This window comes from Sturnira hondurensis, unplaced genomic scaffold (assembly GCF_014824575.4).
Source record: "Sturnira hondurensis isolate 20B ecotype Veracruz unplaced genomic scaffold, ASM1482457v3 Scaffold0014854, whole genome shotgun sequence".
In the NCBI taxonomy this organism is placed as follows: Eukaryota; Metazoa; Chordata; class Mammalia; order Chiroptera; family Phyllostomidae; genus Sturnira; species Sturnira hondurensis.
The window spans coordinates 201,797-228,795 of NW_028087485.1; the positions used below are offsets into that span (position 1 = coordinate 201,797).

A 26,999-nucleotide genomic window follows, 5' to 3' on the forward strand; every position below is an offset into this window, starting at 1 on the left:
GGCTGTTAAAGGGATTTAGGTTTTGAGATGGTTAAATAAGTTGGGAAAAAATGAATCATCTCCCCCCGAACTCATACATTGAAGTCCTAATCCCCAGTGCCTCAAATATGCTTGCATTTGAAAATAAGGTCTTTATGAGGTAATCGGGTTAAAATGAGGTCAGTGGGAAGGGTCCTAATCTGATATGATTAGTCCTTATAGAAAGGGGACATTTGGACACACGCACGCACACACCAAAGGCCAAGCAAACATGAAGGCAGAAATTGAGTGCTGTCTCTACCAGCCCAGGAATGCCAAAGATGGCCAGCAAGCCATTAGAAGAAGGAAAGAGGCATGGACCACCTTCTCCCTCACGGTCTCAGAAGGAGCCAATCCTGCAAAAAACTGAATATTGGACGTTTAGGCTCCAGAAGCATGAAACAATAAATTCTGTTGTTAAACTCATCCAGTTTGTGGCACTGTGTTATGGGAGCCCTGGGGAATTATTATAAACAGAGCACTTATTTCAGTGCAAGACTTTCAGAGGTTTTAATATGCTAATGCACACCGGAAATCTCCAAGAAGGGGTAGAGTATCTCAAACACTTAACAACAAAACTTTTTCACCCAGTGCATGCCCTGGGGATCAGTATTCTGCGTTTTGGGGAAGGCCAACCACATACTTGGAACTCAGCTAAGGGTTCAGAAGGAGGCTCTGCAGTGAGCGAATGAGTAAACAAGTCCACAGGAAGTGGTAACTGACAACCACTTAACATTCCTGGGACATTCTCCTCCAGAAATGGAATCTATAATTGGTAGAGTTTTAGGCCCTGTGGAAAACCGACTGAAAAACTGCCAGTGGTGAGAGGGGAAGCCTTTGGGGTGACAGGTTGGTCCGTTCTTTAGTCTCTGAGGGTCACCTTGACACAGGACCATTTTTGTTATTTGCAGGGCCCATGCGAAATGAAAATTCAAGATCCTTTTTTCATAAATTATTCAGAATTTCAAACCAGTGACAGCAGTGCACCATGCCCAGGGCCCTTGTAAGCCGGGTGCGCTCTGTGACTGCAACAAGTCTCCTGTTCGGGAAGCCCCTCCTGCCTTGACCAGTCAAACACAACACTTCACAACACCACACTGCTGTCTGTTCATCTCATGAGTCACGATGAATATTTCTGCGTTGGAGGTCCCTGAGACCACGCCCACATTCAACAGGGAGCTCAGCATCTCGTTGCATTCATAGTCATGATTCACGACAGTGAAAGGAGACAAAGGAAGGTCAGAAAGGGCAAAGGCACATGGGACGAGGTCCGAAGGGTGTGAGCTTCCAAGGGTCCCCTCCCAGAGAAGTGACCCAGGACCTGCTTAATTTCCCCAGCAAAGGAGCTGTGACAACTTGTGATATGTTGTCTACTAGGGAACTCTCTATTGGGGCCTGCACATAGAGTCACCGCCTTCCTAGCATGAACCAAAATTCTAGGTTCCCAGAAGGAAAGCGTTTGACATAAACCATATTGCTCTTGCAAATCGTTTAGGTGCAGTGAGCCATTCCTATTAGGAAGTGATGGGAACCTCCTGAAATCTGAGTTCCCAGACTCCGGCCAGGGCCGACCTTGTGAGCAGACCTTTCCAGGGCTAACAGTTTCCGGCCTGCTGTGTGAACTCATTTCTGCACCGTTTCAAAGGTGTGTTTTCCAAAACGCATTAGATTTTGCTGATACGTGTTTACACTAACAGGGAATAGTGAATTTAAGTGCAAATTGGCTTCTCTGAACATTCTCTACGTCTCATGCTGAGTGGACTCACTTTTCAATGAATTCAGATTTCTTCTGTCCAACTGTCTCAGGCCTCCACTAAGAAACCTTCTCAAGATGGCACACAGTCTTAGCCATCTAGCGAAGACACCTTCTAGCTCTGTTTTTACAACTTGCTTGGGCATGAGTTGAAAGGGAGAGTTTATCGTATCTTTTTTTCCTTAGCAGCTTTACGTTCAAGGGTGTGGGTACTGTTAGACGGGCTGCGGTACTCCCCGGCACACCGACCCCGAGTCTGACCAGTTCCCAGAAGTGAGACTCTTTGGGGGACAATGACGCTCATCTACTCTAGGACACCCTATCAGGGGTTCAAGAAGCTCTATGTTTTTCCAACCAAGGGACACAAACTCCATCATGCTAAGGTGAAATCGAAAAACCCCTTCTGAGTTAACTCTCCCAAGGGTGTCGATGTTTTGACAAGGGCCACTAATTATGTCAACACTTTAAAGGTGGGCCCCAGTCAGCAGTCAGCAAAGTAGGAAATCATTTTGCTAGGACAGGCAACTGTCCTGCGGCCCCTGAATGGGCATCCCAGTCACTGTAGAATCGGGTGGCATTTAACAAGTCTCAGTTTGTTCATCGAAAGGTTGAGTTGACTTAACATTCTTAAACAATTCTTTTTTTTTTTAATTTTTTTTTTAGATTTTATTTTATTTATCTTAGAGGGGAAGGGAAGGAGAGAGGGAGAGAAATATCAATGTATGGTTGCCTCTCGTGCGTCCCCTGCCAGGAACCGGGAACTGGCCTGCAACCCAGGCATGTGCCCTGACTGGGAATCGAACCTCGATCGTGTGGTTCGCAGGCCTGTGCTCAACCACTGAGCTACACCAGCCAGGGCCTCTTAAACAATTCTTAATTTTCATATTAATTATAGTGAGAATAACTCAGGTTAAGCCAACGGCCCCCTAGTATTTGGGAGAGACATGTAGGGGAGGGGGTTCCGGGGTGACTCTCCAAATTATCCAAATTTTTACTTATCCAGACTGTGTTTGGTTTTGATCAATCTGTGTGAGCTCCTACCCTCATAAATGGAGCAATTAGAAAGTTCACCAATCATTTTCAAAGATAAATTAGTACTTACAACTTGTTAGGCCCATGTGCTAGGGGATGTAAAATATAACAGTTTTACTTTTGCCTTTCTGAAGACCAGGAACCTTGAATAGACAGAGTGGCACATGGGAAGAGACACTAGACCGAGAGCTTGGCTCCTGAAATAAGAACTTGGGTGGCCTCGGCAAGTCACTGGACAGCTCTGAGCTTCAGTTGCCGCATTTGCTCGATGGAGAAAATAACTTCTGTCCTTCATCACAGAGTAAGTATAAAGATCAAATCATGCAATGGAATTCATATGGAGGAGGTTGTAAGCTATAAATTGAATGCGTGTGTGCGTGTGCGCACGCATGCTCACGTAAAAAACAAGGGAAAGTGATTGCATTTAAGAAAACCAGCATGTTAAATAAATGATGGCAATAACCCAGCCCCATTATGGGGAGCAGTTACTGTCATTGTCGGCATCACTGATGGCACAATTAACTTAATTAACACATACCTCTGTGGCAAGTCTGCTGAAATAACACTTTTCCTCTTCTCGTGCCCCTGCCTTGCCAGCAAGGCATCCCCAAGCCGTGCATCTTCCAAGTAGGGAAGCCAGAGTGTTGAATGGCCTTGGGCTGGTGTGCAGGAAACAGAATTCCAGAATATCCACATCATTAGCAGGGCAAATCACCTAGAGTAACGTTAGAAGCTTCATCACCATCTTGTAGAACAGGGCGGGGACCAATGCATCCTACAGTGGGGCTGCGCTTGTGTGAGAAGGCTGTCACCCCGTGAGGAGGCCGTTCTCACCAAATCCAGAGTGGCTTCCCACAAGGACAGCATTCTGTTCAACAGGACATTCTAACCAAGGAGCCTCCAGCCTCTGGTTGACCATGGCGGTAATAAAATAAGCGTTTTTAATAAAGGAGCATGAGCTTGTGTCAGGAGAGGAGCAAGCCTGCAGATGGGGCACTTGGCCATAGCAGGACTCCTGCCCATGGCCTTGACTGAATGTTATGCAGAGCTGGAACCGGGAGGCCTGGGATGAAGAGGCATACCATTTCCATTCTGAGTGTCTTTAATTTCATTCCAGATCTTCAGAGTAGTTGCAAGTATTTCAGGAACATTCCTGCTACTCTATTACTTTTTCTTTCCCCTTTCTCTCAAGTCCATGGATCCATTCATTTTCTTCCTTTCTACCTATCTCTTCTGATTCTTTAGAGTGTTTTTATTTCTCTTCACGCGACAAGTGATCTTACACTTCCGTACGATGTTATTTGATTGTATCGGATATACCACTCATCACTGAGACTACACTGTCCTTCAGAGCCAACATTCCCCACAGTGACCTAGCAGAAGGGCTGGTCCAACATAGAGTCTCAGCAAATAGTTGTTACATTGAATTTATTTTCCTTGCTTTTTTGTGTGTCACCAGAAACTGGGGATACTGGTTCCAGAAGACCAGCTGCATGTGTTGGAGACCCACTGCAAGAGCGGCTTCCATGACACAAGTTTGTTTGTCTCTCTCATGATAGTGTGTGAGAGGCAGAAGGTCCAAGGTGGGCAGGCAGCTTGGCTCCAGGAAGTGCTCTTGGGACTCAGGTTCCTTCTGTCCTGTCACTCTGCCATCTTTAGTAATTATTCTCACCTGCCTGGTTGGGGGCGCCACACCATGCAGCAGGATGGGACACACAGGGAAAGTACTAAGGGGTCCCGTGAGAGGTCCTTCTGTCACTTCTGTGACATCTTATTCATCAGGTCCTGGCCCCATGACCCCAGCTGGCTTCAGTGGAAGCTGGGACACTTGGTCTTTACTCTGGGTGGCCAGATGTCTAAGTAAAAATCAAAGTATTATTATTATAAAGCAGTGGTTTCGAAGGCTTTAACCATGACTCACAATAGGAAAGACATTTTATTTTTATGTACAAATTCATGTATGTATGTATTCATTTCGGGACTGGGTTGACTTTAATTTTTTATTTTATTAAAAATGTTTTTATTGCTGTTCAATTACAGTTGTCCCCATTTTCCTCCTATTTAAGAAGGACATACATTTTGTATGACAATCCAATAGAGTCTCTATACATATACAGAAATGAATTCCTTTTTAAAAAATACTACTTGGTGTCCTGAATGTTCATACTTCTAGATTTTATGGGATGAGTATTATTTGTAACTAACGATGGGAACATGGTCTGCAGTTTTAAAGGCCCCGCTACAGAAACAGGAGAGAGGGGTCCGGGGGGTGAGCGGAAGCTTCCAGCATTGGGCTGGGAGCGTGCGAGCTGACCTTGGGCAAGATCACGGACCTGCGTTCTTTGTGCTCCACAGCACAGTCCCAGAGACTGGATAGGTGCAGAAAGATAAATAAATCAACCAAAGCAACCTGTTCATGAATAAACCAAGCAGTGAATGAAAACTGAGAGGATATACCCAAATCTCCACTGACACTGGAGACAAAATATCCTAGGCTAGAAGGACTTTTCACCAAGAGAAACTCCAGCAATGGGAAAAGGCAAAATTCTTCTTTGCTTCTTAATATGACTGCGTGTAGATGAAACACTCACACAAATATGCACGCTATTGATCCTCCGGTATTTTAAGCTTAACAGATAATTCAGATCTAAGCCAAATTGATCTCATTTTAAATCTTTTGTCATGGCCTCGAATGTATGAACTGTGTCAAGGACAACGTCATAGATTTATAATAATAGTGTATCTCCTAGGCTATTGTAATTCACCTTTGTGCTAGAGTAATCTGTGGACGAGATTTGTCATTCGGGTCTATACTTTAAATTTGAGGAAAACCTCATATGGTGTGGTGTTTTTTTCCTTGACAGTTTCTACCGACTCTTGCCAGGTTTTTGACAGGGGAAAATAAACCCAACAGCTCTATGAACATTACACTGCGTTTGTTTTCAGAGCAACCGTCTTGGATAAGTTTGAAATGACTTTTAAATGATGTCACCATACATGCTTTAAAACACGCCCCAGCTCTTTTGTGCCACAAGCACCGGCTGGCTCTACTCGTTCTGGTGGGGACATCGTCATGCACCACGAGCTAACTGTGTTGGTGGGCTCATACCATGGCACTTCCAGAGGTTTGGGTTTAGGTACAGAGCGCATTTCCATGGCATTGACGGAAAGACACCAAGGTAGGTAGCCCGACAAGGACATGCTGCATTGCAGAGCCAGGCCTCGTTGCCCACGGGGCCTCCGAGCTGCTTGCTCCCATGTGTCTGGTTGCTGCTTCCCTGCTTGGTCACTGTGGGGAGAAGCTCCATCCCACCACTTCAGGCCTAATGAGCATCTCTGGGAGTCAGAAGATTTTACCGTCTTAAAGGCTGCTAAGAGGCTTCTGAAGAAATGAGTCAGTGTTTTCGGTTGTGTTTTCCTTCCGCGTCCCCAAGCTCATCCGGACTGGCATCTGTGTTTGCTGCCTGCAGAGAGAGAGGCTAATTACTGGACAAAGCTGGGGATTAAGCTTCCCTCTTGCCCTTATGAAGAAACAGTCTCTCTGGAACAGGGTTTAGGGCTTATTAGGAGAGTGATGGAGAGAAAAGGTTGTTCCCTTCGTGCAGCCATCCCCCATCCTTTCTGGATAAAGAGGACTGAAATGTACAGGGCTTTTAATCCAGCTCCTCTGGCAATCACCACGAAAGCCTTGGAAGTCCCCTGAAGATGGGGTGTCTCTTGCTATATATCCAAGCAATAAGACGTGACAGGCACTTTATTTCATCAGGCCTGCACACCTTGAATGCATTTTGTGGCATAAGGCCAAAGTACCAATGACTTGAACGCTCGCGAAATGCAGTCGTCTTTCGCAAACGCATTAAAATCCTTGCACTGGCTTCTGCGTACTGAGAAAAGAGAATTACTTGAAAACTAGGGAGGAAGAGAGGTTTCCTAAGCCAGGTTCCTCAGGGTCAGGCACCTGGACAGCCAATAAGAAGCTCCCGTTGCAAATAATGTTCAAAGGACACATCTTAATATAGTCGCCTTGGACAGGGATTCTGAAATCTGAGAGCAGCGGGCTCTTCCTGCATCGCCAAAGGGCAGACGTTTCTAGTGCAGCACTGGGTCTGCGTGAGCACTCAGATCCTCACCGGAGTGTTCCTGGTCTGCACGGGTCACCGTTGTCTCATTTTCCTAAAAGACCGCACCAAGCCTTGTGTGTTCCTAAAAGAATTCTTAACACTCTTGGGTCAAATTGGGCTTTTGAAAATTTGCCTTTGAGGACAAAGCCTCCAGGGTATTTGTGACCTGGCCCTTCTCGACCATTTTCTCCCAGTGAGAGGCACATTTCTAGATGACGAGCGAACCTTAGGTGGGAATGTTACTCTGTCTCTGGCTTTGTGCCTTAAAATATGACCTAACACAAGCTATCATTTCCCAGAAATGAAATATGTCATGTGTTACTATTAAAGTGAACCAGAAAAAGAGCATTCTATTACAATAATGGGTTTGTTTAAAAAAAGCCCATGTCAAACCCCCAAAGGAATAATACATATTTGATAGTACCGTTGGAAAAGCAATACCAGTAATTGCGTGAGGTACTTATATTTTGTATTGTTCATATAGCAAAGAGATTTTATGTAAAACTTCCAGGAGAATGATGGTGTCAGAGGAAAGTGAGAACCATCGTTGCTCATTATTCAGGCGATCAATATACATTCATCGGGGTGAGTGTTAGTTACATCAGTCATCAGCCTAAATGCTAGGGCTGCAAAAAAAAAAAAAAGCCCAGAACATTTCCTGCCTTCAAGGAACTCACATTCCAGTTGAAGAGACCAATACAGCAACTAGCTGCAATGCAGTATGACAAGAGCTGTAATGAAGAATCTAGTGGGGCCACGAGAGTCCAATGCAGAGAGAGCTATTCTTCCCAAAGGAAGGAATCTTTGCTATCCTTAGTGGCTCGTTAAAGCTCAGCCGGAACTTCAAATATCAGGATGAAGCGCATACCAGGCAGATGGAACGGCATGAGCAAAAAGTAGAATAGAAGCAGGGGAAAAAAGTGGGGCGCTGTTAGGTGATGGTGGGGGGTTTTGTACAGGTACCGAGGTAAGCTTGTCACACTGTGTAATGTCAAATACTTTGATGAACTCGTCTGAGTTATAGAAACTTGAGTGATTTTTGAGCGGTACAATTTTTCAAAATGAATGTATTTTACATTCTCGGCTATAGGGCCAAGGCAATGAGAGTAGGAGACAACATATTGCACAGCGTAAAACTGTCTTTCTCACCGGGACTCATCTGTTAACTAATAAAAATACACTGACATCAAGAAGTGCAAGAAAATTGCTCCCTCCACATGCTTACGGATGGGTTGAGCCTAATTTGGTAGCATTAAAACCAATTTTCTGCTGAGGAAACATGTCACAGAAGATGGCATGCATTTTTGTAATTATTAATAATATTTGATATCTCAGAGTCACCTTTTATCCCGAGATCAACCCCGTGCACACGGGAACAGAGAAACTCCGAGGAAACAGATCGTATGAATACAGTAAGTCGCACTGCATTTTTATCTGCCATGTCCCAAAGCCTTTCAGCGGTATGTTTCTTCCAGCTGTAAGAGATAGTGGATATAATTGTAAAGCAGTGATTTTTTTAAATTAGTTCCGACTAGGAGGAGTTTTAGGGTGGAGTATGGGCCAATTTTTTTTCGTGCACAGCTCTCCCCAGGAGACAGAAACCTCCTCTAGCGGTGGAAATGGCCTATAACTGTTCTGTGCAACACGGTAGCCACAAGCTGCATGTGGCTGTTGAGCACTTGAAACGTAGCAACTGCTACTGAGGGGCTGCATTTTCCTTTTTTTAATTTGAACTAATTTTCATTGACATGGCCACGCGGCTGGTGACTATTGTATTGGACAACACCCTTAGAGTAGCTGGTGGTTTATTTTAAAAATTTTCAGAAACAATAAAGCTCTGTTTTCATCATCAGGAAGAAGTTAATGAGAACTAGTTTGTGGGAACGGTTCTGACATATCCTCGGAGCCATAAATATCTGAAAAGAAGTCCCATATGGGGACTTCCCACATTTGGAGAACTTTGGTTACACCCTGCCCCCCACCCTGTTCAATTTTGATGTAAAAGACGCCTGTGGAATGTTATGGCAACATAGAGTCATCTCCAAAAGAAGGAGACTTACAAAAGATGTCAATGATTCCCTTAAATAAGATTTAATGAAATCTTATTTCATTAAATCACATGTTCAGCAAGGACAGGCACTGGTCTACCCACTAACACCTAGGACTCCAGGTACTCATTTTCTGAAGAGAGACATTCACCTTCACTCCTGAAATAGAATGATGAAAGAGAGTTTTACGTTTTGGGTGTCCATGACGACACGCAGTTTTCAGATAAACTCTTAATTTGGCACTCCTTTCTCTAAAATCACCTCCCTAAGATTTCTCTGGTTTCTATGTGAAAATTTGGAGATACACTTATTTAAGGTGAAGAAACTGATTGGAAGATGTAATTACACTTCTCCCTAGTCCACCCTGTAATTTAGACTGTTAGCACTGCTAGAGAAAGAGAACTTAAGTAGCCCTCGGTTTGAACCATCTGTCGAGAAAATGTGGCATATGTTTGCTTTGTTTACTCAACAACCAAGTGTAAACTGATACACTGAAAGGAAAATCCACGTATGGTGTCGCTGTGTGTGTGTGTGTGTGTGTGTGTGTGTTGAGGGGGTTGCCTGATGAGGGAATCGATTGCCCCTGAGGAACACGTGCACAAGAGCACAGATCCCCGGGATATCCCCGGGGTCTGGGGCGCGCACCAAGATGCAGACGCCCTCCACACAACGCACTGCACGCGCTGGAGCCACCGCTGCAGCTGCGGGGCGCGCCTGCCTGATACTTCATTGAATGGAAAGCTACGGACCCTCCTCTTCCCTCCTCCTCTTGTCCCCGCCCTCAAACCCCAGGCCTCGAACTTCGGCTAAAGCCCATGCCCTTGTCAATTAACCCCCCTCGATCAAAATGAGTGGTTCTTTCTCCCCCCTCTCCTCTGCGGCCCATTGTCTGGTGTGATGGGTTTGCAGACTTGACAGCTGTGCTCACCCAGACTTGATTCAAACTCGGTTTCCCAGAGACATGAACTTGGACATCAGCAAGGATCCCAAATACAAGCCTTGAATGGCATGACCGCCGTCCGCCACTGCAGACTGTTCTCCAGACTCGTGTGTAGACCCAGTGCGGACTCCGAGGCCCTGGCGCCCATGGGCGTGCCCGGAGAGGCGCGACTGTTCAGGGCGGGCTCGGGAAGCGGGCAGCAGCTCTGCCGAGAAAGAGTGTTCGTCGGGATTGGGGTGAAGGATTATGTATATATTGGGCTTTTACATTTATTATTTTAAAATTTACTCTTGAAACAGCCAAAATGGAAGTCCGCTTATATATGATACCCGGAGCCAGATCTGGCGCGGTTTAAATGCACTGGGTTCCGCTTTTGTCTCCTCCTTCAAGCTGGAGGACAGAGGTAGAGACTGTGTGCGTGAGTGAGTGTGTGTGCGCGTTGCCGAGGATGAGTGGGTGGCCGCAACCGGCAATGTCAGCTCGGAGGGTCTGGGACTGAGTGCGTCTTTAACGCGCCAAGTCTTGAGTCACAGCCGTGAGTGACGTGGGGAAAAACTTTGTGCCCAGGAGAAGGGTCTGGTTTGATTGCGGTAGGGATTAAGAGTCCTCGTGATGGTGCCCTTTGGGGCGGGGGGAGAGAGAGAGAACGCGTGCTCGCGGCCGGCTGTATAGGTCTGCGTGCCCTGTGAGCGCCTGCTGGGTCTGTCCCCGGTCAGTCCCACGGTCCGCCCCACCGCAGGCAAGTGTCTTCCTCAGCGGCGTTCCTGAGGGGCGAGCATCCCAGGGGTCTGGCAGTGTGCTGCGGTCCGGAGCGAGCAGGAGAAGGCCCAGGGTCTGCTGGTCTCCGAACCCGCTATCTTCCGCGCAGCTCCCAGTAACCACTAACATCCCTAACCCGCATCTGAGCCCTAGGGGGCTCTGCTCGGAAACCGTCCTGGCCCAACTAGATCCTCCGAGCTCTCAAAGATTACCGCATCTTTCTTCCTAGCGCAGACAAATGAGCCCGGAAAGGGAAGGAGGGGGCGGGGACACCCCCTAAAATAAATAAATAAACAATCTGGTTCCTCGCTGCAGCTGGACACGGTCGGTTGAGTACAGGTTCGTGGCATTTGGAGAGAGTTTTCTCATCCCGTGGATTTGGGAACCTATCGTCGCTCTCCCACACACCTCTTCCCCTCTTGCAGGCGCCCTTTAACTTTGGGGACCGGGGACTCGAGCGAGGCTGCACCTGCCCTGGCGCTCGGGGGCTGCAGGCCGGTGCGCTTTGCCGAGGCTGGTGGCGCTGATGCGCCGGAATCCCGGGCGCTGGGCTTGTGGGTTAGCGGATGGACGTTGGGGAGGGAGCTGAGGACGCGCGGAGGGTAGGGGAGCATCGTCCGGGTTTCAGCTCGAGCTGGGACGTCTGTTTCCCTTCGCCCGGCAGCCTCTGAAAGAAAGCGAGCCCGGGAGGAGGGGATACGGCGATGGGGGGCAGCGATTGGTGGTTTGGGTGGGGAGGACTGGCCGCGGAGCCAGCGAGCTGGCGCAAAGAGGGGGCGGCGAACTTCCCGGGAGAAGGGGCTCTTTCCGCGCCAGGGCTGCCGAGAGAGCCGTCACCACCGCCGAGTGCTTCCACTCCAGGCAGCAGCCGGCTCCGTTCTCAGAGCTCGGAAAGTAACGTTATTTATTTATTTGCTTGCGTTCAGCCTTTTGGGTTGGACCAGATAGACAGCCCCTTGGACTTTGCGAACCTGCGTCCGACCTCTCCAGCCCCCCTCTGTGGGTGCAGGCGGCTCCGCGGAGTAGAGGCACACGCGCTCCCAGTGCCCCCGCCCCGCGCCCAGACACGGGTAGGGGTGGGCCTTCACTCGGGCTCTGGAAAGTACTCCAAGGCGGGGGCAGAAGAGGGCAGAGGGGCAGGGGCGGCTCCAGCCCTCTGGGCTCTCATTTCAGAGCGCGCTCTTCCTTCCAGGTTGGGTCGGACCTGAACCCCTAGAAGCGGAACCGCCTGCCGCTCTCCCGCCAGCCGCCCGCCTGGAGCTGAGTCGCCCGCGGCCGTGGCTGCAGACGAACACAGGAGTTTCTTCTCGTACTGGATGGAGCTGAACTTTGGGCGGCCAGAGCAGCACGGCCGTCCAGGGATCGCTGCATGTTGAGTTCCCTTGGCGAGAACCAGCAGCAGCTCAGGATTTTTTTGGGGGGGGTGGGGACCAACTGCGCGCTCGGCACCATGTTCCTGGCGACTCTGTACTTCGTGCTGCCGCTTTTGGGTAAGTCGAGGCTGCCGCTAGATTTCTTACCTGCTGAGTCGTTTCGCGGAGTCCTCTCGGCGCACGGTGCGGTGGGTGTGGGAAGGTGAAGTTTTATTTGGGGGAAAGGGATCACAAATCCTAACCACCTCAGTTTGGAGAGGCCGTGTCGACGCACACTTGCCCGCAGCTTACCTGCTTAGTTTTTATTTTCTGTGGTTTTTAATGACCAAGCCTGGTGGAAATAATGGGGTGCGAATCCTCCATCCTGCGGAGCAGACCCCCGTGCGAGTCCCAGGGAACCCGCGGAGGTGCGGCGGGCAGGAGGGGTGTGGGCGAGCATTGGGCCAGAAGACAAACTTGGAAGGGAAAACTTTTTCCCCAGTAGCAACCCCCGTGCTCCCCACCGGGCGGGCCGCGGACTAGGGCTCGCCCACCGTGTGCCCAGAGCCCAGCCCGTCGCCGCTCTCTTCTTCTGGAAGCCTACCGGCTTCAGGCGGACCTGGCCGAGCAAGATGCTGGAGCCTGGGGTTCGAGTAGGTCTGCTCTGGAGCTGTGGGGTTAGCGCGCACGGTGGACAGCGCTAGCTCTCGGGGAAACCGCGAAAAGCCCGTAAACCGCAGGGGTTGGGGAGGGTGGGGTGAGGGGAAACCAAGGGGCAGGAGGTCCCGGGGCGGGAAAATGGATTCGCGGGTGTAATGTGTGTGTGTGTATGCGGGGGGCGCTCCGCGCTTAGGTCGCCCCTGGAGCCTAGACAAGCACGCGCCCTTCCCGGGGGCAGGAGCAGCTGGCCCCTGCCCAGCCGCACTCACGCTCCCTCCCCTCCACCCGCAGACGTGCTCCTGTCGGCGGAGGTGAGTGGCGGGGACCGCCTGGACTGTGTGAAAGCCAGCGACCAGTGCCTGAAGGAGCAGAGCTGCAGCACCAAGTACCGCACGCTGAGGCAGTGCGTGGCAGGCAAGGAAACCAACTTCAGCCTGACGTCCGGCCTGGAGGCCAAGGACGAGTGCCGCAGCGCCATGGAGGCCCTCAAACAGAAGTCGCTCTACAACTGCCGCTGCAAACGGGGTATGAAGAAGGAGAAGAACTGCCTTCGCATCTACTGGAGCATGTACCAGAGCCTGCAGGGTACGCGCCCACGGTCCTCGCTCCCCCTCCAGCCCCCAGGCAGGCGGGGCCCCTCACCCCCGGGCTGGCTGACCTCATCCTCTACTCCAGTCTCCCCAGCTGCAGAATGAGGACCTTTCATTGGCCCCCAGGGGCAGCAGCAGCTGGTGTTTGCTGCCTCCCCAGCTGCGTTGTTGGGCCTGGCTGTTGGAGAGCCCATAAGGGAGTAAGGGAGACACCCCGAGACCCTGCAGATCTTTTTGAAACCTCGTCAGAGCAGGAAGAAGGAAGCCATTAAAGGCCACCCAAGGAACCTCAGCTTCTCTGTAAGGAGGGTGGGCTTCACAGATTAATACTAAGACTCCCACTGCCTCTGGTCTGGAGTGTCCCCCTTTATTCTGTCCTATCTAGTCTGACATAAGGTAAAGAATTAAGCACTAAAAGTCCAGTAGAATCTATTCTATCGTTGCCCCCACCCCCAGCCTGATCAAAGGCTGCTGTGGGAAAAACCATTTGTCATCTTAGATTAGCTGAGTCTCGGACCAGCTGGTGCGGTTCAGCCTTGGTTAACACAGAAGTGGTTCCGAGAGGGAAAGGTCCACTTGTCCCAACCATCCACTCCAATGGCAGTATTTTGGTCCTTGGGTGTCAGATGTAGGTCTTGCTTGTAAATCTAACACAAATAAACACCCAATGCATTCATCCCCCACCAAGACTCACACCCCCAAATTTGTAATAAACAGAATTGGCTCATCAGCTGCCACTTCCACCAAAACCTGTTTCAGAGACTGACTGTTTAACAGACAGGGTACCTGCTCTCTGACCACATGCCACATTCGGGGATAAATGGATGAGGGCTTCATGTGAATCACCTTGCTCCCATTGGCTCCTGGAGGCAAGCTAGGCATGGGATATCCTAGTTTCTTTCTCGCTGATTTCATTCCTTTGCAAAAGTAGGAGAGTTTGCTGGCAAGATCAGGCTGGGTTGTTCTGCATTGTTTCCATGGTTCTCTGGGGACAGCCAGGGCAACCAAGGCAGAGGGAAAGAAAACAACCACAGCCAAAGAGAGGCGTTTGAAATCTTTGAAAGTTTCAGCATCTTTTTGCTCCCCAATGGCAACATAATCAGAATTCACTTTTGGTAACAAAAACTGCTTGAAATATGTGTGTGTTCCCTCTCTGAGCCCCGTCTTTATTCTGTTCTCAGGAAATGATCTGCTTGAAGATTCCCCATATGAACCAGTGAACAGCAGACTGTCTGATATATTCCGCGTGGTCCCCTTCATACCAGGTAAGCAGATTCGTCCTTCCACGCTGGGGCTTTTGCCTGCTTGAAATGCCTTGGCTTGCATTCTCTTTGGCTCTCAAATAGTGTATGAGACGCTGAATGGCACAGAGTTTCTGGGAAATTAGAAGTAGGATGATGATAATGAAGAGGCAGAATGCCTAGAGATGATTGTATGACTTGAAAGTAATTCTAAATGAAGTAATGTGGCGTGGCGGTTTGGAAGAGGTTGGAGGGAGGTGACTTGGTTGAATTTTTTTTTCCACCTTAAAATGCGATTGGCCAGCTCTTGCAATGGGAGTGCCAGTTCTGTCTGTAGGTGGCAATCGCATTCCCTTCTTGCTACACGCTGTGCACTGCGCCTCCCTGAAACGGCATCTGTTTGAGTGATGCCACTTACTTTACGAGATGCCTGAAGATGATCTGAGGTCGTTGAACAATTTTCCCTTTACTCATTTGTCTGCCTTTGACTTAAAAGATTAAGCTCCACCATTTGATAGCAGTTCTTTTGTTTCCAATTTTTCCTGGGCCAGTGTGTGCATATGTAAGACAATGCATTACTGCCCTGGTGGCCATTTAAAAAGTAGGCTTGCTTTCCCACGGTTTGTTTTGTCTCTCCTTGCCAGTCTACCTTTGGTTGGGAGGTGAGCTTAGTTTTCGAATTAAGTTTGTCATAACATCGGCATTCAGACAGCCACATAAATAATGAGCAAGGCAGCAATCTCTCTTGGTGATCTTGAGATTCCTGACTGATGTTGTCTTTATTTGTTTACAGTGAAGATATTTTCTCAAGTATATACGGCCGTCACAAATGATATGTGTCTCCGCGGTAGTTACACGTGGTGGTTAAAGTCGAATTTGACTGTATGAGATGCTAGTTCTTCACTGGTGAGCGTGTGCTGGTGTTCTAAGTGTTACACGTTTTCCTGAAGAGAGCCACAGAACCAAGGGAGTGTGTAAATACTGAGCTGATGTGTGGGTGTGTTACAGATGCATTTATTCATTTGTCAACATCCATGGAGCACCTATTACGTCCCAGCCAATGAGATTTTGGCAGTGAGCCAGACAGATGCTGCCCCCGCCCTCATGGATCTTCGAGGCAGCCAGCAACCGACATTTATCAAGCTCTTATTATACTATACCAGGCACTGTGCTAAAACCTTCACACCATTAACTTATGCAGTCGCCATCAAGCGCTTCTTAGCTATTCTTGTTTCCATTTGAGGGGTGAGGCGGTTGAGGCAGCATGAAGGTAGGAAGCCAGTCCAAGAATCAAAGCTCCTCAATGGTGAAACCAGAATTGAAACCCAGATGTGCTCCGTTCCAAGATCACACATCTTATGTAATGTCTGCCCCTGGCTACTCTGTGTGTGGGCCTCAGAACAGCGGCGTGGAGTCCCTGGGCGGTGGTTAGTGGGATGGGAACCTCAGGCTGTGTCCCAGACCTAGTGAGTCAGAGTTCACATCTTGAGATCTCTCGGCTTTCCATGCTCACAAAGCTTGAGAAATACTCCTTTACATTTTTCTGTCTTTCTTTTGGTCCTGAGGGAAAGAGACTGTGTGTGTGTGTGTGCATGCATGCATATGTGTTTTGGGTTAAGATACAAGGGTACAAGTTTAGTATCAGACATTCATGTATTATCCTGAAGAATACCCACAATTTCCACTCCAAACCCCTGCTAATGCTCTCTGTCCCCTTAGCCCAGCCAGGACAAGGGCACGAGACCATCGGGCTCTCACGGAAGCAGGTCTGTAGGAGCTAGGGTGGTGTGTGGCAGATGGGGCGCCAGAGTGGACTTGGCTTTCCTAGTGCTGTTGAAGGGCACTGCCTTTGCCCGCTGCCTGCCCCGTGGATGTGTTACTCCGCAGTCTTTGTACTGCTGCCCGGGAGGCTGTGGACCTCCCTCGGACCATGAGAGGGAAGAAGTGGGCAAGGAGGAAGGCCCATTGGGTTTTATTTTCAGAACTGTTATGGGACTCTAACAGGCTCATCTTCCCTCTCTGGATCTCTCTTCTCTTGGTATAATGAGGCCATGGGAGTGAGTCATCTCTAGCCCCAACAGGCCGTGATGTGGAGGGAAGACCAGCGTGGCCTGCGGAATGCCTCCACTCTGCCCTCGAATTTGTCTTTTTGGTCCTCGCCTTCACACCGCACGCCACGTGCTGGGTCATTCTCAGATACCACCGATTTGTCCGAACGTCTTTGATGAGTCCTAGAAATTCTTCTGCATGGACCAAGTTGCACCCATTCGGTTTGGGGATCCCTCCGTCAGCCAGGTGTCTTTTCATAGTTGTTGTGACACTGAGTTTGTGAGACCTGTCCTGTGAGAACCCAGAAGTCATGATGAGTTAATCAGAGCCAAGAAGGCCTTATCTAGAGCTGCATTTTACGTCTCAAGGGCATGGGGTTTAGGTTCCAGCGCTAATGAGCTTTGACTTCTGACAGTGACTCTGTGCCTTAAGTGGGTATAGGAAAGCCAAATGGAGCCCTGAGAGGTTTTAAGTCATTGAATAATGCATATGATCCAGTTTGGCGACTGGAGGGTGGAGGAGGGCAGAGGAGACGGATGATAAGTGTTGCTTTGCGTGGTCCCAATCTGAGTTTCTAGAACATGTCTTCTGTCCTGAAAAATCTCTCTGAGCAAACCAGGACAACAGTGCCTCTGCCTTGCGCAGATACAGTAGCAATCAGTGTCCATATTTGGTTTTTTCTGCCCAATGCGAGGAGAACGTTTATTCACGTACATTAAGTGTGAGCTGAATCCTCTCCCAGGACATGACATGTTTGACATTCTTGAGTTGCCGTTTTCTTGGGGCTCCTCAAAACCTGCTGGCGCCTTTGCCGCTGTTGACTGGATCACCAGTTGAAAGCCCATATGGAGGGATCGCCGGTGGCCTGGCAGGAACACTGGTTGGATGTAAAAACTGTCACCTGTTCTGGAGCCGGGGTTGCAGACGGGGAATGAAAGGCAGCCGTCCAGCCAAGCAAGAAGTGCGGTGGGAGGTGGGGTGGGGGGACCACTGTGGTGGAAACGTACGAGCGGAGCGTTCGGCCTCTCGGGTACTTTTAAGGGCTCCAGCAAGTACCCTTACTGTGGGTTGATGCCAGTGTGGTTTTCAAGCGTCTTGGACGTGAAGAATCAGGCCGTGCGTGGGAGTGCCCAAAGGAAAACCTGCGACGGCGCAAGCAAGAGGATATTGGAGGAGGGAACACAGAAGAGTGCCTTGGGGACCCGGAGGGGGCGCTCGGAGGCCCAGAGGACAGAGCCACCATGTGGGGTTTCACACCTGAGTTTCTGGCAACCAAGGCTCTCAGCTCTGGAATCTCCATTCTGCCTGTATTTCCTCCTTCACAGAAGTTCAAGAAGCAGCAAGAAGTAAATAGTGATTTGAAAGGAAGATGAACTTGGCAATGTTGTTGGATTGTCTGGAGCAGGGAGAACAAAGCAGAGAGGGATTTTGAAAGCAGGGTAGGGAGCCAAGGAAAACCTGGGAGGGAGGCTTGCGTGGATGATATGAGGACCTTGTTGGCAGCCAGAGAAAAGGAGGGTTCCATGGTTTAAAAGTATTGATCAGGAGGTTGGGTTTGGTAGAGGAGAGTCTAGAGATGCCTGACCTTCTTAGAATATAATTGAAGTCGTTGGACTTGAGAACAAGACTCAAGTGGATGGATCATGGGGACAGAGTGATGTTAGGATTTGAACAACCTAAGTCTGATTTGGTAAAAGACATGTTCCAGCCCTCCGCCTGTACCGTTTTTTCCTTCCAAGTCCTAGCAGTGGCTTAGACCCTCCCAGGAAGATTGGAGACCAATCTTGAGATTGGTTCCTGAGTAATGGTTTGCTCAGCATGAGATGCTTCTGAACTCTCTTCTGAGTCAGGTTCCTATTTTTTTTTTCTGAATGATGCTCTGAATAATTAGCATGCTTAGTATTTCTGTTACAATGTACCATCATTTTATGTCACTATTGACACAGTTTTTCTTAAAACTTTCACCTGTTGAAGAAGAGCCTTATAAAGTCCTCTGATTTCTTGTCAAATCATGGTGAGAGGGAAGGGTTTGTAAAATGTCAGAAGCTGGGGGTGTATAGAGGTCCTTTCCTTTCCACTCACCTCTCTAAAACAGCTAACTGTGTGGCCCCATTATTGGAGAACTCCAGTTCGTTTCTTGTTATCTATTCTGGCATATGGTCAACTCTTTAGCAGTCCAGCTTGGCCCCTCCACCTCCTCTCTACTCAGGCTCACTGGGCAATCCATTCCCCAAATACTTAGTGTGCATTGGCTGTCTTGTACCTTTGCACATGGCTTTGCCTCTCTTTGGGAAGTCTCTATTATTTCTTCAAGACCAAGATCAAATTCCATCTCCGAGGGCCAAGCTGTGATTCTCCCTGACGGGCACTTGCACCCGGGACCCTTTCATGCTGCATTTTGCTTTACCTTTATGACAGCTGTTAATCACAGCATCTCGAGAGGACTTATTTATGCATCTGTCTACCCACCGAGGAGGCCCAGGACTCACATAGTATTAGGCTGGGTGTCTTCTCAGTGTGGAGCATTCTAGCTGGCCCTGAGCAGGTGTCCCATTGACCATGGGTGGTCGAACATCAGAGAAGAAGGGCCTTTAAAAGGCTCTAGTGTGACCCTTTGCTTTTACAGAACTGAAGCTTAGAGAAGAGAGGCAATTTGGCCAGGGCCACACTGCTTGAGGGCAGCCTCCAAGACTTCCGCCAGAACATGCCGCTGGCTTAGAGGAAGCCAGTGTTGGCGTCTTTCTGTTCTGTGTACTCTCCAGACAACCTTATCCATTCCTGGGACCTTGGCTACCACTTACCCACAACTTGGAGTCCTTCCCTCTATTCCTACCTCTTCCGAGCTCTAAACCAGTATTCCCATCTGAGCCCTGGGTGTCTCCGTCGGAATGTGCATCTCAGCTACTCCAAACTCAGTATGTCAACAGCGGGTGTCATCTTTATGCCTTATAAGAGCGTTTCTCCTTACACCTTTTCTTCCCCAGTCTCCAGTCTTACATGATAGCACTATCTACCTAAGGTGTAAGCTGTGGGGTTATCGTCACCCCCTCTGCCTTTGTCATGCCTTCAGCCAGACCCATCATCAAGTCCTGCTGACCTTATTTGCTGTCTTTAATTGCTGTCCTCTCTCCATCCCCTTCTTCTCTTTCACTTGAACTTTGCACTGGCTTTGCACTTGGCCTCCCTGTGTCCAGTCTCTCCCAGTCCCACCTGGCCTCTTCATTGCCAGGTCTTACCTTGGCACTTTGGTGACTAGTCTTCAGTCTTCCTCCCTAGACTCCTCTATTAATTGACCTTCTGCATACAGCCACCCTGTATGCAGACAACTGGGTTGTCCCAACAGGGCTCTAGCAGCTTCGTGCACACGCCTTTGGACACACTGGCGCTGGAGGAGGAACACAGACTCTGGAGTTCCACCGGCCTGGCTGCCCCCGAGCCCTGCCCCTTAGTTTGTCTTGGGCAGGTCTTTGCACTCACTGTGTCTCAGGGTCCTTGGCTGTCAAATGTGATGTTGGTCATGCCTACCTTGTAGGTTCCTGTGAATTAAAGGTGCATTATGTACATGCCTAGCATAATGCCTGAAGCATATTTGATCCTGACAAATCTCCGTCATCTTTAATGCTGTGCCCAGGCCATGTCAGCTGTTGATGTGTGCTCCCGGCTCCAAGACTTGGGACTCTCTTTAGCAAACCATGTGCCCCAATCTCGAAACAGTGACTCTATGCCCGAAAACAGAGGGCAGTGCCAACCCCGCAGGAAGGCTGTTCATAAACTTCCTGGGACGAGAAATGAAAAATCTATCCTTTCTCTAACGGGCCCTGGAGGGAAGTTCTGTCTCTTCATAACCCAGTTTGGGTCTTAACTCTCCTTTGGGGAAAGTCTTCTTTATTGCTGCCGTGAGTTCCCCTGCGCCTCTGGGGCCTCTCCTTGGGCTCTTTGGTGGAAGGTGAGTTGGCTGCAGCTGGTGATCAGCGAGGTGGGAGCGCTTCCTGTGCTTCCGGGTTCTTGTGATCAGCCTTCCGCTCTCAGCTTGACTGATGTCCATTCTTCTAACCTCTCCCCGTAAATCTTCTTTCCAACACCCCTCATAGCAGGAAGAATTACTGCTCCCTGAGAAACGGCGGGGAGATGCCTCCGTCTCCGCAGGCTGTGCTGAGTACCCCTACATCCCACTTTTGCAGGTCGCCACTTTGGGTTTTCGTTCTGTCTCCGGCCCATCAGCAGTCGTATTTACTGTAGAACAATAAGCTACTACAAACAGGTGAAAAAGGAGAATGAATTTAAATCCTCCACAGTGTCAGCTCCCAAAGGCAATCACTAGAAACGTGTTGATATGAGCCTTTCACATCTTTTCCTACATATCAATATATGAATGTGAATGTGCATGTGTAAATGTACACAAATATGTTTGCCTTTCTCTTTCTTTTTTAAACAAAAATGGATTCATGGTCTATATACACTTTCTTATTACCTACCTGATGACCTAAGGAATCTGAGTCTTCCTGTGACACTGACCACTTCCTAAAAGCAACTTTTATCATTGTGATTAACTGCCAACTTCGAGAAGTTTCCTGAATAAAAAGCAGTAGGTCGTCCTAGTATCTGGATTCCTAGTTAAGTCTGTGAAGGTGGAAACAGTCAAATAGTTTGCACATGACCGTGGGTCTTGTTGCCAGATGAAGGGAGATAAATCATGAATGAGTGATAAGGAATTGTACGAACTAAAGGTTGTTGTAAGGTGGGTTGTTATTTATAGCCAACATGTCTGTCCTCGTTTAGTGCTCTGAGTCCTCTCAAGTAGTTCTTTCTGACATCTGTTAATTTTCTGTTGTTGAAGCTTATTCTTTCTAAAGGTTGTCCTTCTTCCCCCTGCCCCTCGCCCTGGGATCCAGTACTGAATTCTCAAGAGAAGGTATCACATCAGGATTGTTTGGTCCAAAGAGCCCTGGTCCGGGAGTCAGACTTTCAGCTTTCCCCTAACTAGCCGGATGACCTTGGACAAATGTCCACTCTTCCTGAAAGGCATCCTTTTATACAAATGGGACAATGGACAAGAATCATCTTTAACACATTTTCCTTCCTTCTCGAAGGGCCTGGTTGTTGAATCTTGTATTATTCTGGGGCTCACTGTTTTTCCTGTAGCATTTTCTTCATTCCAAAGAAGTGTGTGATTTTGGCACATATAGTTTTCATATTAATAACATTCATAAAGGATGATTTATTAAACACATACCTTACTTTGAACCAGAATTTATTTATAGCATCTCATTTGAATACATGGAAGAAGATAAAACAAAATAAGAAGTAAGGAAGTGGAGAACATGGGGACAAGGAAAATGAGAGGAAGAAAGAGAAAAACGAAGCCAGGGAGTGAGTTCAGTAGATGAAACTCATGTCATGAGATTTTATTTAAACAAATTAAATGTGTGGAAGTGCGGTGTTTGTTTTACAAAGGGACAAATAAAATCACGAGATCCTAGATGCAGTAGGACTTTCAGAGGTCGTTCAAGGCCAATCTCCTGACTTTACTGGTAAGAAAACAGAGTCCCATAAATTTCTAAGACAGTGGAACATAAATTGTCTAGGACAGTGATGATAAGTAAAATCAGGTGTGTGGGTTTTTTTAATTGATTTTATTTATTTTTAGAAAGAGGGGAAGGGAGGGAGAAAGAGAGGGAGAAAAACATCAATGTGTGGTTGCCTCTCACGTGGCCCCCACTGGGGACCTGGCCTACAACCCAGGCATGTGCCTTGACTGGGAATCGAACTAGCGACCCTTTGGTTTGCAGCTCACGCTCAATCCACTGAGCCACACCAGCCAGGGCTGTTTGTTTTTAAATTGATATTTAAAACTCTCCACATCCTGGCATTTCTCTACCTCTTTTAAATTGTCCTTTACCTGCTCAGGTCTGTGCCCCCTTTAGAATGCTACACATTATTTTTATACAGGGTGAGACCCATAGCCATGTACTTCAGTCACAGGGGTCTTTGTCCATTGTTCTGGAATTGTTCCTAAGGTTTAATTAATAAATCTCTTTTGTTTGGCAACAGAAACTGGTGGCTGGCATGCTAATTTTCATATCTTTTAGCCCCCTTCAGAGTTGCCTGCAAGAGACACTGAGAAATTATTTGTTGCTTTAAGCCCCTGCCCCCAGCCCTTAGCTTAAAAAAAAAATTCATCCTTTATCTGGAAATTTTGTTCAAGAAGCTAACCACTTCCTGTAATTTAGAGACTCAACTAGCTGGGTCAGTGATGAAAACGAATGGGTGATTTGCATAAGGGGCTAATTTATTATGTCCCCCGGGCATTTCTTTCATCTCCCTTTCCTTTCTAATTAATGTTGTAAGACGGCTTATCACCATATCAGAAATTAGGGGTGAAAGCAGCCATTGTTAACCTTTATTCTGATGACTTTTTATCTCCTGTGATCTTTTAACCGTTTTCATTTCCAGAGACTCGTACAGATAAGGCTGGGGTTGTGCACGGAGGGATTTTAGGGGTACACTGTTGTATGATCTTTATTCAAAAATAAAAATGACTCAGGATGCCTCTCCAGCCACAGGGGGATTTGAAAAAACCAACAGAAGGATACAACTGTGGTGCAGAATCACTCCCTGAGCCCTCTGAACATCTAGACACACATGTATACACACGGAGATAGAGATGTGTTTGTGTAGCTGCCTGCTCACGTGTGTGTGTTTTAGAGTGTGTGTGTGGATGTCTATGTTAGTCAACGTTTGGCCTCAAAAAGATCTCCCTTGTCCCGTGTTTCAGTTGGTTCTGACTGTCACAAAGGCAGCTGTGTGTGAGAGAGTGTGACACAGCTGAGGAAAGGCAAGAGAACAAGCAATTTCTTGGAAAATCAATTGCAATTTACTCCTACCAAATTGGCCCAAGGTCCACCCTGTCCAAGCATTAGCATAGGACGGACTTTTAATCATTTGGTCAAATGGCCTATTTTTGGTGAAAACCGCAGTTCCCTCTCCTTGCCTCTCAGTCCCTGAGCTCTGCAGTCTCCAAACCTGCATTCTCTTTAAAGGCGGGAAGGGGAGGGGGTAAGTGCAGGGAGAGGAAGACCTCAGGGAGCCTCGGCTGCACGCCCTGCCCTGGGCAGCCAGTTCATTATTTCCTTTTTTTGGTCTCCAGCCACCGCTGAAAGCTAGGAATTCTCTCTAATTTCTGAGGAGGAAACCCGAGCTCAGAGAGGTTGAGTAACTTTTTCTGGGCCACACAGCTGGTAAGTGGAAGACTTTGGATTCGCAACTCCTTCCTGCGTCTCCAAAGCCTGTACTCTTTCTGCTGTTGCGTGATGAACTTTTAAGCACAGACCTGGCTCTTTTATTCAGGAGGAGATATGAGTCCCTTCTCTCCCTCCTGAATTCCCATTTCTTCCTCCTTCTGTGCCACCTGAATCACTGTTTGACAAAGGGCCTTTGAAGTTGAAATATGCCAGTATCTACTATTTTAATATTTACCCCTGCATTTTGATGCCTTCCTTATTGACAGCTGAAATCCAGAGCGTGCGTGTTATGAAGACCATGCCTGTGGAGCTGCAGAAATACTAACCAAGGAAGCAATTTCTGGGTTGTATCTTTTTTTTCATTTCCTTGTGAGGTGGCAGGCTTCTAAAGTAGAGCAAAGTGCCCAAGGCCGTTTTTTTTTTTTTGGTCCTGTTGTTGTATAAATAGCATTACACAGTGGTAAAGAAAGGAGTACATAGTTTAGGTCCACTTTAAGGTGGCCTAACCCGCTATTCATTTGTCTCCCGCCACGCTGCTCCCACTTCCGTTTGCGGCCCCTCTGGAAGGTCTGAGAAGTGCCACGCTGACCAATAGTTCTGTTGCCCTTTGCACGTTACCGTTTGGTGTACAGTTAATAATGCATGAAAATAAGTATTGATTACATTCTTTGTAGGAACTGGCCGGCAGCTTTCTTAAAGCCCATGTTTATGAAATGTTCCATTGATCTCTGTTCTCTGAGTTTCAAATAAACTCTTGAAGGAGATACCAGGAGATCAGTGAATCCTGGAGAGCCCCCAATAAAACCCTATTATTTCATGTATGAGAAATAGCAAGTGGCATTTGAATGGAAGAAGGAGCGAGCAGGCTGGACCTTGACGTATTCCCAGTTGGCGAGGACTACACTCTCTGTGTGACCACAAGAGAAATAAAGCAATAACTAAACAGCTGTGGGAAGCAACGACCACCTAGGTGTTTCGTAGGCAATGACTTGAGCTGTTCTTGTGAGTAGTGGTTACTCCTAGCCCCACTTGATGGATAAGGAAACTAAGGTTCAACTAAGAACCTGCTCGTAGGAGTTGGAGGAACGCATTCTCATGTGGGAAGTCTGGCTCCGGAGCTCGTGGTGTTTACGTGGGTGTCACAGGAGAGAACTCATGAAAGTGAAGTGCTCAAAGTGTGGGAAGGACTATTGAGCATTTACTGAGTGATATATATTTATATATGTATGTGTGTATGCATGTGTATGATATACACTTGGATATCATAAATTACATGTAATATATATGTATTTAGTTCAGAATGGAGAACCAGTCAGTTTCTCTGATCTCTATCAGTTTTCAGCATTCAGTGTGATGGAATAACTTTTCTGCCAGATTCACCCATCAGATACTTGTTGAGAGCTATGAGGTCAGTGCGAGACCTAGGCGACTCGGGTCGATAGGACCTTACCATTGCTTTCTCAGAGCTCTCTTTTTGGGTTAGGGATAGGCATAAACAAAGCAAATTACAATGCAAAGTGGGAGGTGAGCGAGCAGAACTCCCACAGGCTCAGATGCAGCCCCGAGGAGGGAATAACCAACTACATGGAGTTGTGGGTCAGAGAAGGCTTGCTGAAGGTGACTTGGAGCTGGGCTTTGGGAGATGGATAGGAGTTCGGTACGCAGAGATGAAGGGAGGGCGTTTGGGGCAGGCAGAGGCTGCAGAGTGAGCCCTCGCTGTGGCTGCTGCACTAGGTGCGAGCCGTGGCGGGAGAAGAGCTGGGCAGAGGCAGGTTTTCCCACTGCAGGGCACAGCCTGGGTCTCAGCAGAACCAGGGAAGGATGCTGGTTAATTTACCTCCGCATTGCTGGAATTTTTTCGGGTGACTCATATGAAATTGACATTTTGGAAGGTCAGTAGGGTCGCCTAGCGGAACCTATGTCATAAATGCGTATGCAGCTCCCCTGGAAGCTTCTAGACCAGAGATGGCCTGCTGTGGATGAGTAACTTCTCAACACAGAAGGTACATTCTGGGGAAATAAAAGCGAGGCTATTTGACTCTGCTCCTGGTGGACTTAGAGCAAGTGTGGGTTAAGTTCAAGTAACTCTCTTCCCGAGTTACCTTCTTCTGGGGCGGGAACTGGGCCAGGATTCAAGATGCAAAGACCGGATGTCCAAAGCCCCCCATTTAGGTGCCAGGAGTCATTGAGGAGGCCTGGGCAGGTGGGTGGGCACATGGAAAGCAGGTGCCAGCATTAACGAGGGCAGGAAGCAGGGTGATCTAGAACCAAGCCATGAAGGGTCTTAAGGCTAGTGGTAGGAGGAAGGCATTTTGGTGTGCGGTTAGGAGAAAGGGTGTCGTGGAAAATTGCTCTTGGGGCCCTTTAGACATTGAGTGACCCGCCGGGTGAAGAGGCTGCCCCTGGTGGGCAACCTTGGCTCCTCACCTGCCCTCCTGCACTGTCCCTCCCCCAGCCCCAGCGCTGCCCTCCGTCCTAGACTCAGGATGGCCTTTTGCTTTTTGACCCTGGGGACAGTGGCTCACGCGAGTGTGAGTGGTTCCCCAGGTCAGTGCTTCCTCCTGGCTGGGAGGGACGGCCCTGGCCAACCTCTCTGTGGGTCTGGCGGGTCCACCTGATTTAAAGGATGGGCTCGTTGCTTCATTTATTTTCTGCATCCCCTTTAATTCTTCTATCTCCCCAGTCCTATGTCTCTCCTGGCGGTTTTGTCTGCCAAATTTTCAACTGGCTTCAGAACATTTTGCAAGAGAGCGTCTGAATAAAAACTGCAAGATTCTAAATGCAGGCAGTTGCTGTAATTGAAAGAGATGCCCGCTGACCCCAGGGCACGCCAGGGAGGGAAGGACGAGGAGGGCGGCTGTGGGACAGTAATTACCACAAGTCACAGAGCTGCTTCTAAGGAGTCACTGAACCTTCTCTTTGTGCCCTTTCTTGAGTCCAGGGTGTGTTTATGACAGTGTGTTAATGACGTGGTGGGGGTGGGCGTGGGAGGGGCTGCCCTTTCTGTGTGCAGCTGAATTTGGGTAGGAACACACCCAGAGCCAGGCAGCGCTCTCCTTCAGCAAGAACCACCTGGCAGACCACGTGAGTTCATTCCGAAGACTGGGGTGGGACCGGGGAGGGGCAAGGCGTGGGGCCTGAGGAAATCGTGGTAGAGAGCAAATCTTGGGCGTTAAACACACCCAGAGTTGAATT

At 48.4% G+C, this 26,999-nt stretch overlaps 1 protein-coding gene across 2 annotated transcripts in view; it reads left to right on the plus strand.

The window, feature by feature from the left end:
• Positions 1-11,457: 11,457 nt before the first annotated feature.
• The window catches only part of GFRA1 (GDNF family receptor alpha 1), a 199,980-nt gene continuing 184,438 nt past the window's right edge, over positions 11,458-26,999 (plus strand). The window contains exons 1-4 of one of the 2 annotated variants that reach the window (XM_037063822.1): positions 11,458-11,565; positions 11,864-12,161; positions 12,975-13,268; positions 14,455-14,538. In XM_037063822.1, the coding sequence (XP_036919717.1) occupies positions 12,041-12,161; positions 12,975-13,268; positions 14,455-14,538 (499 nt within the window). In that variant the 5' untranslated portion in view covers positions 11,458-11,565; positions 11,864-12,040. The other variant, XM_037063823.1, reaches the window with a different exon arrangement.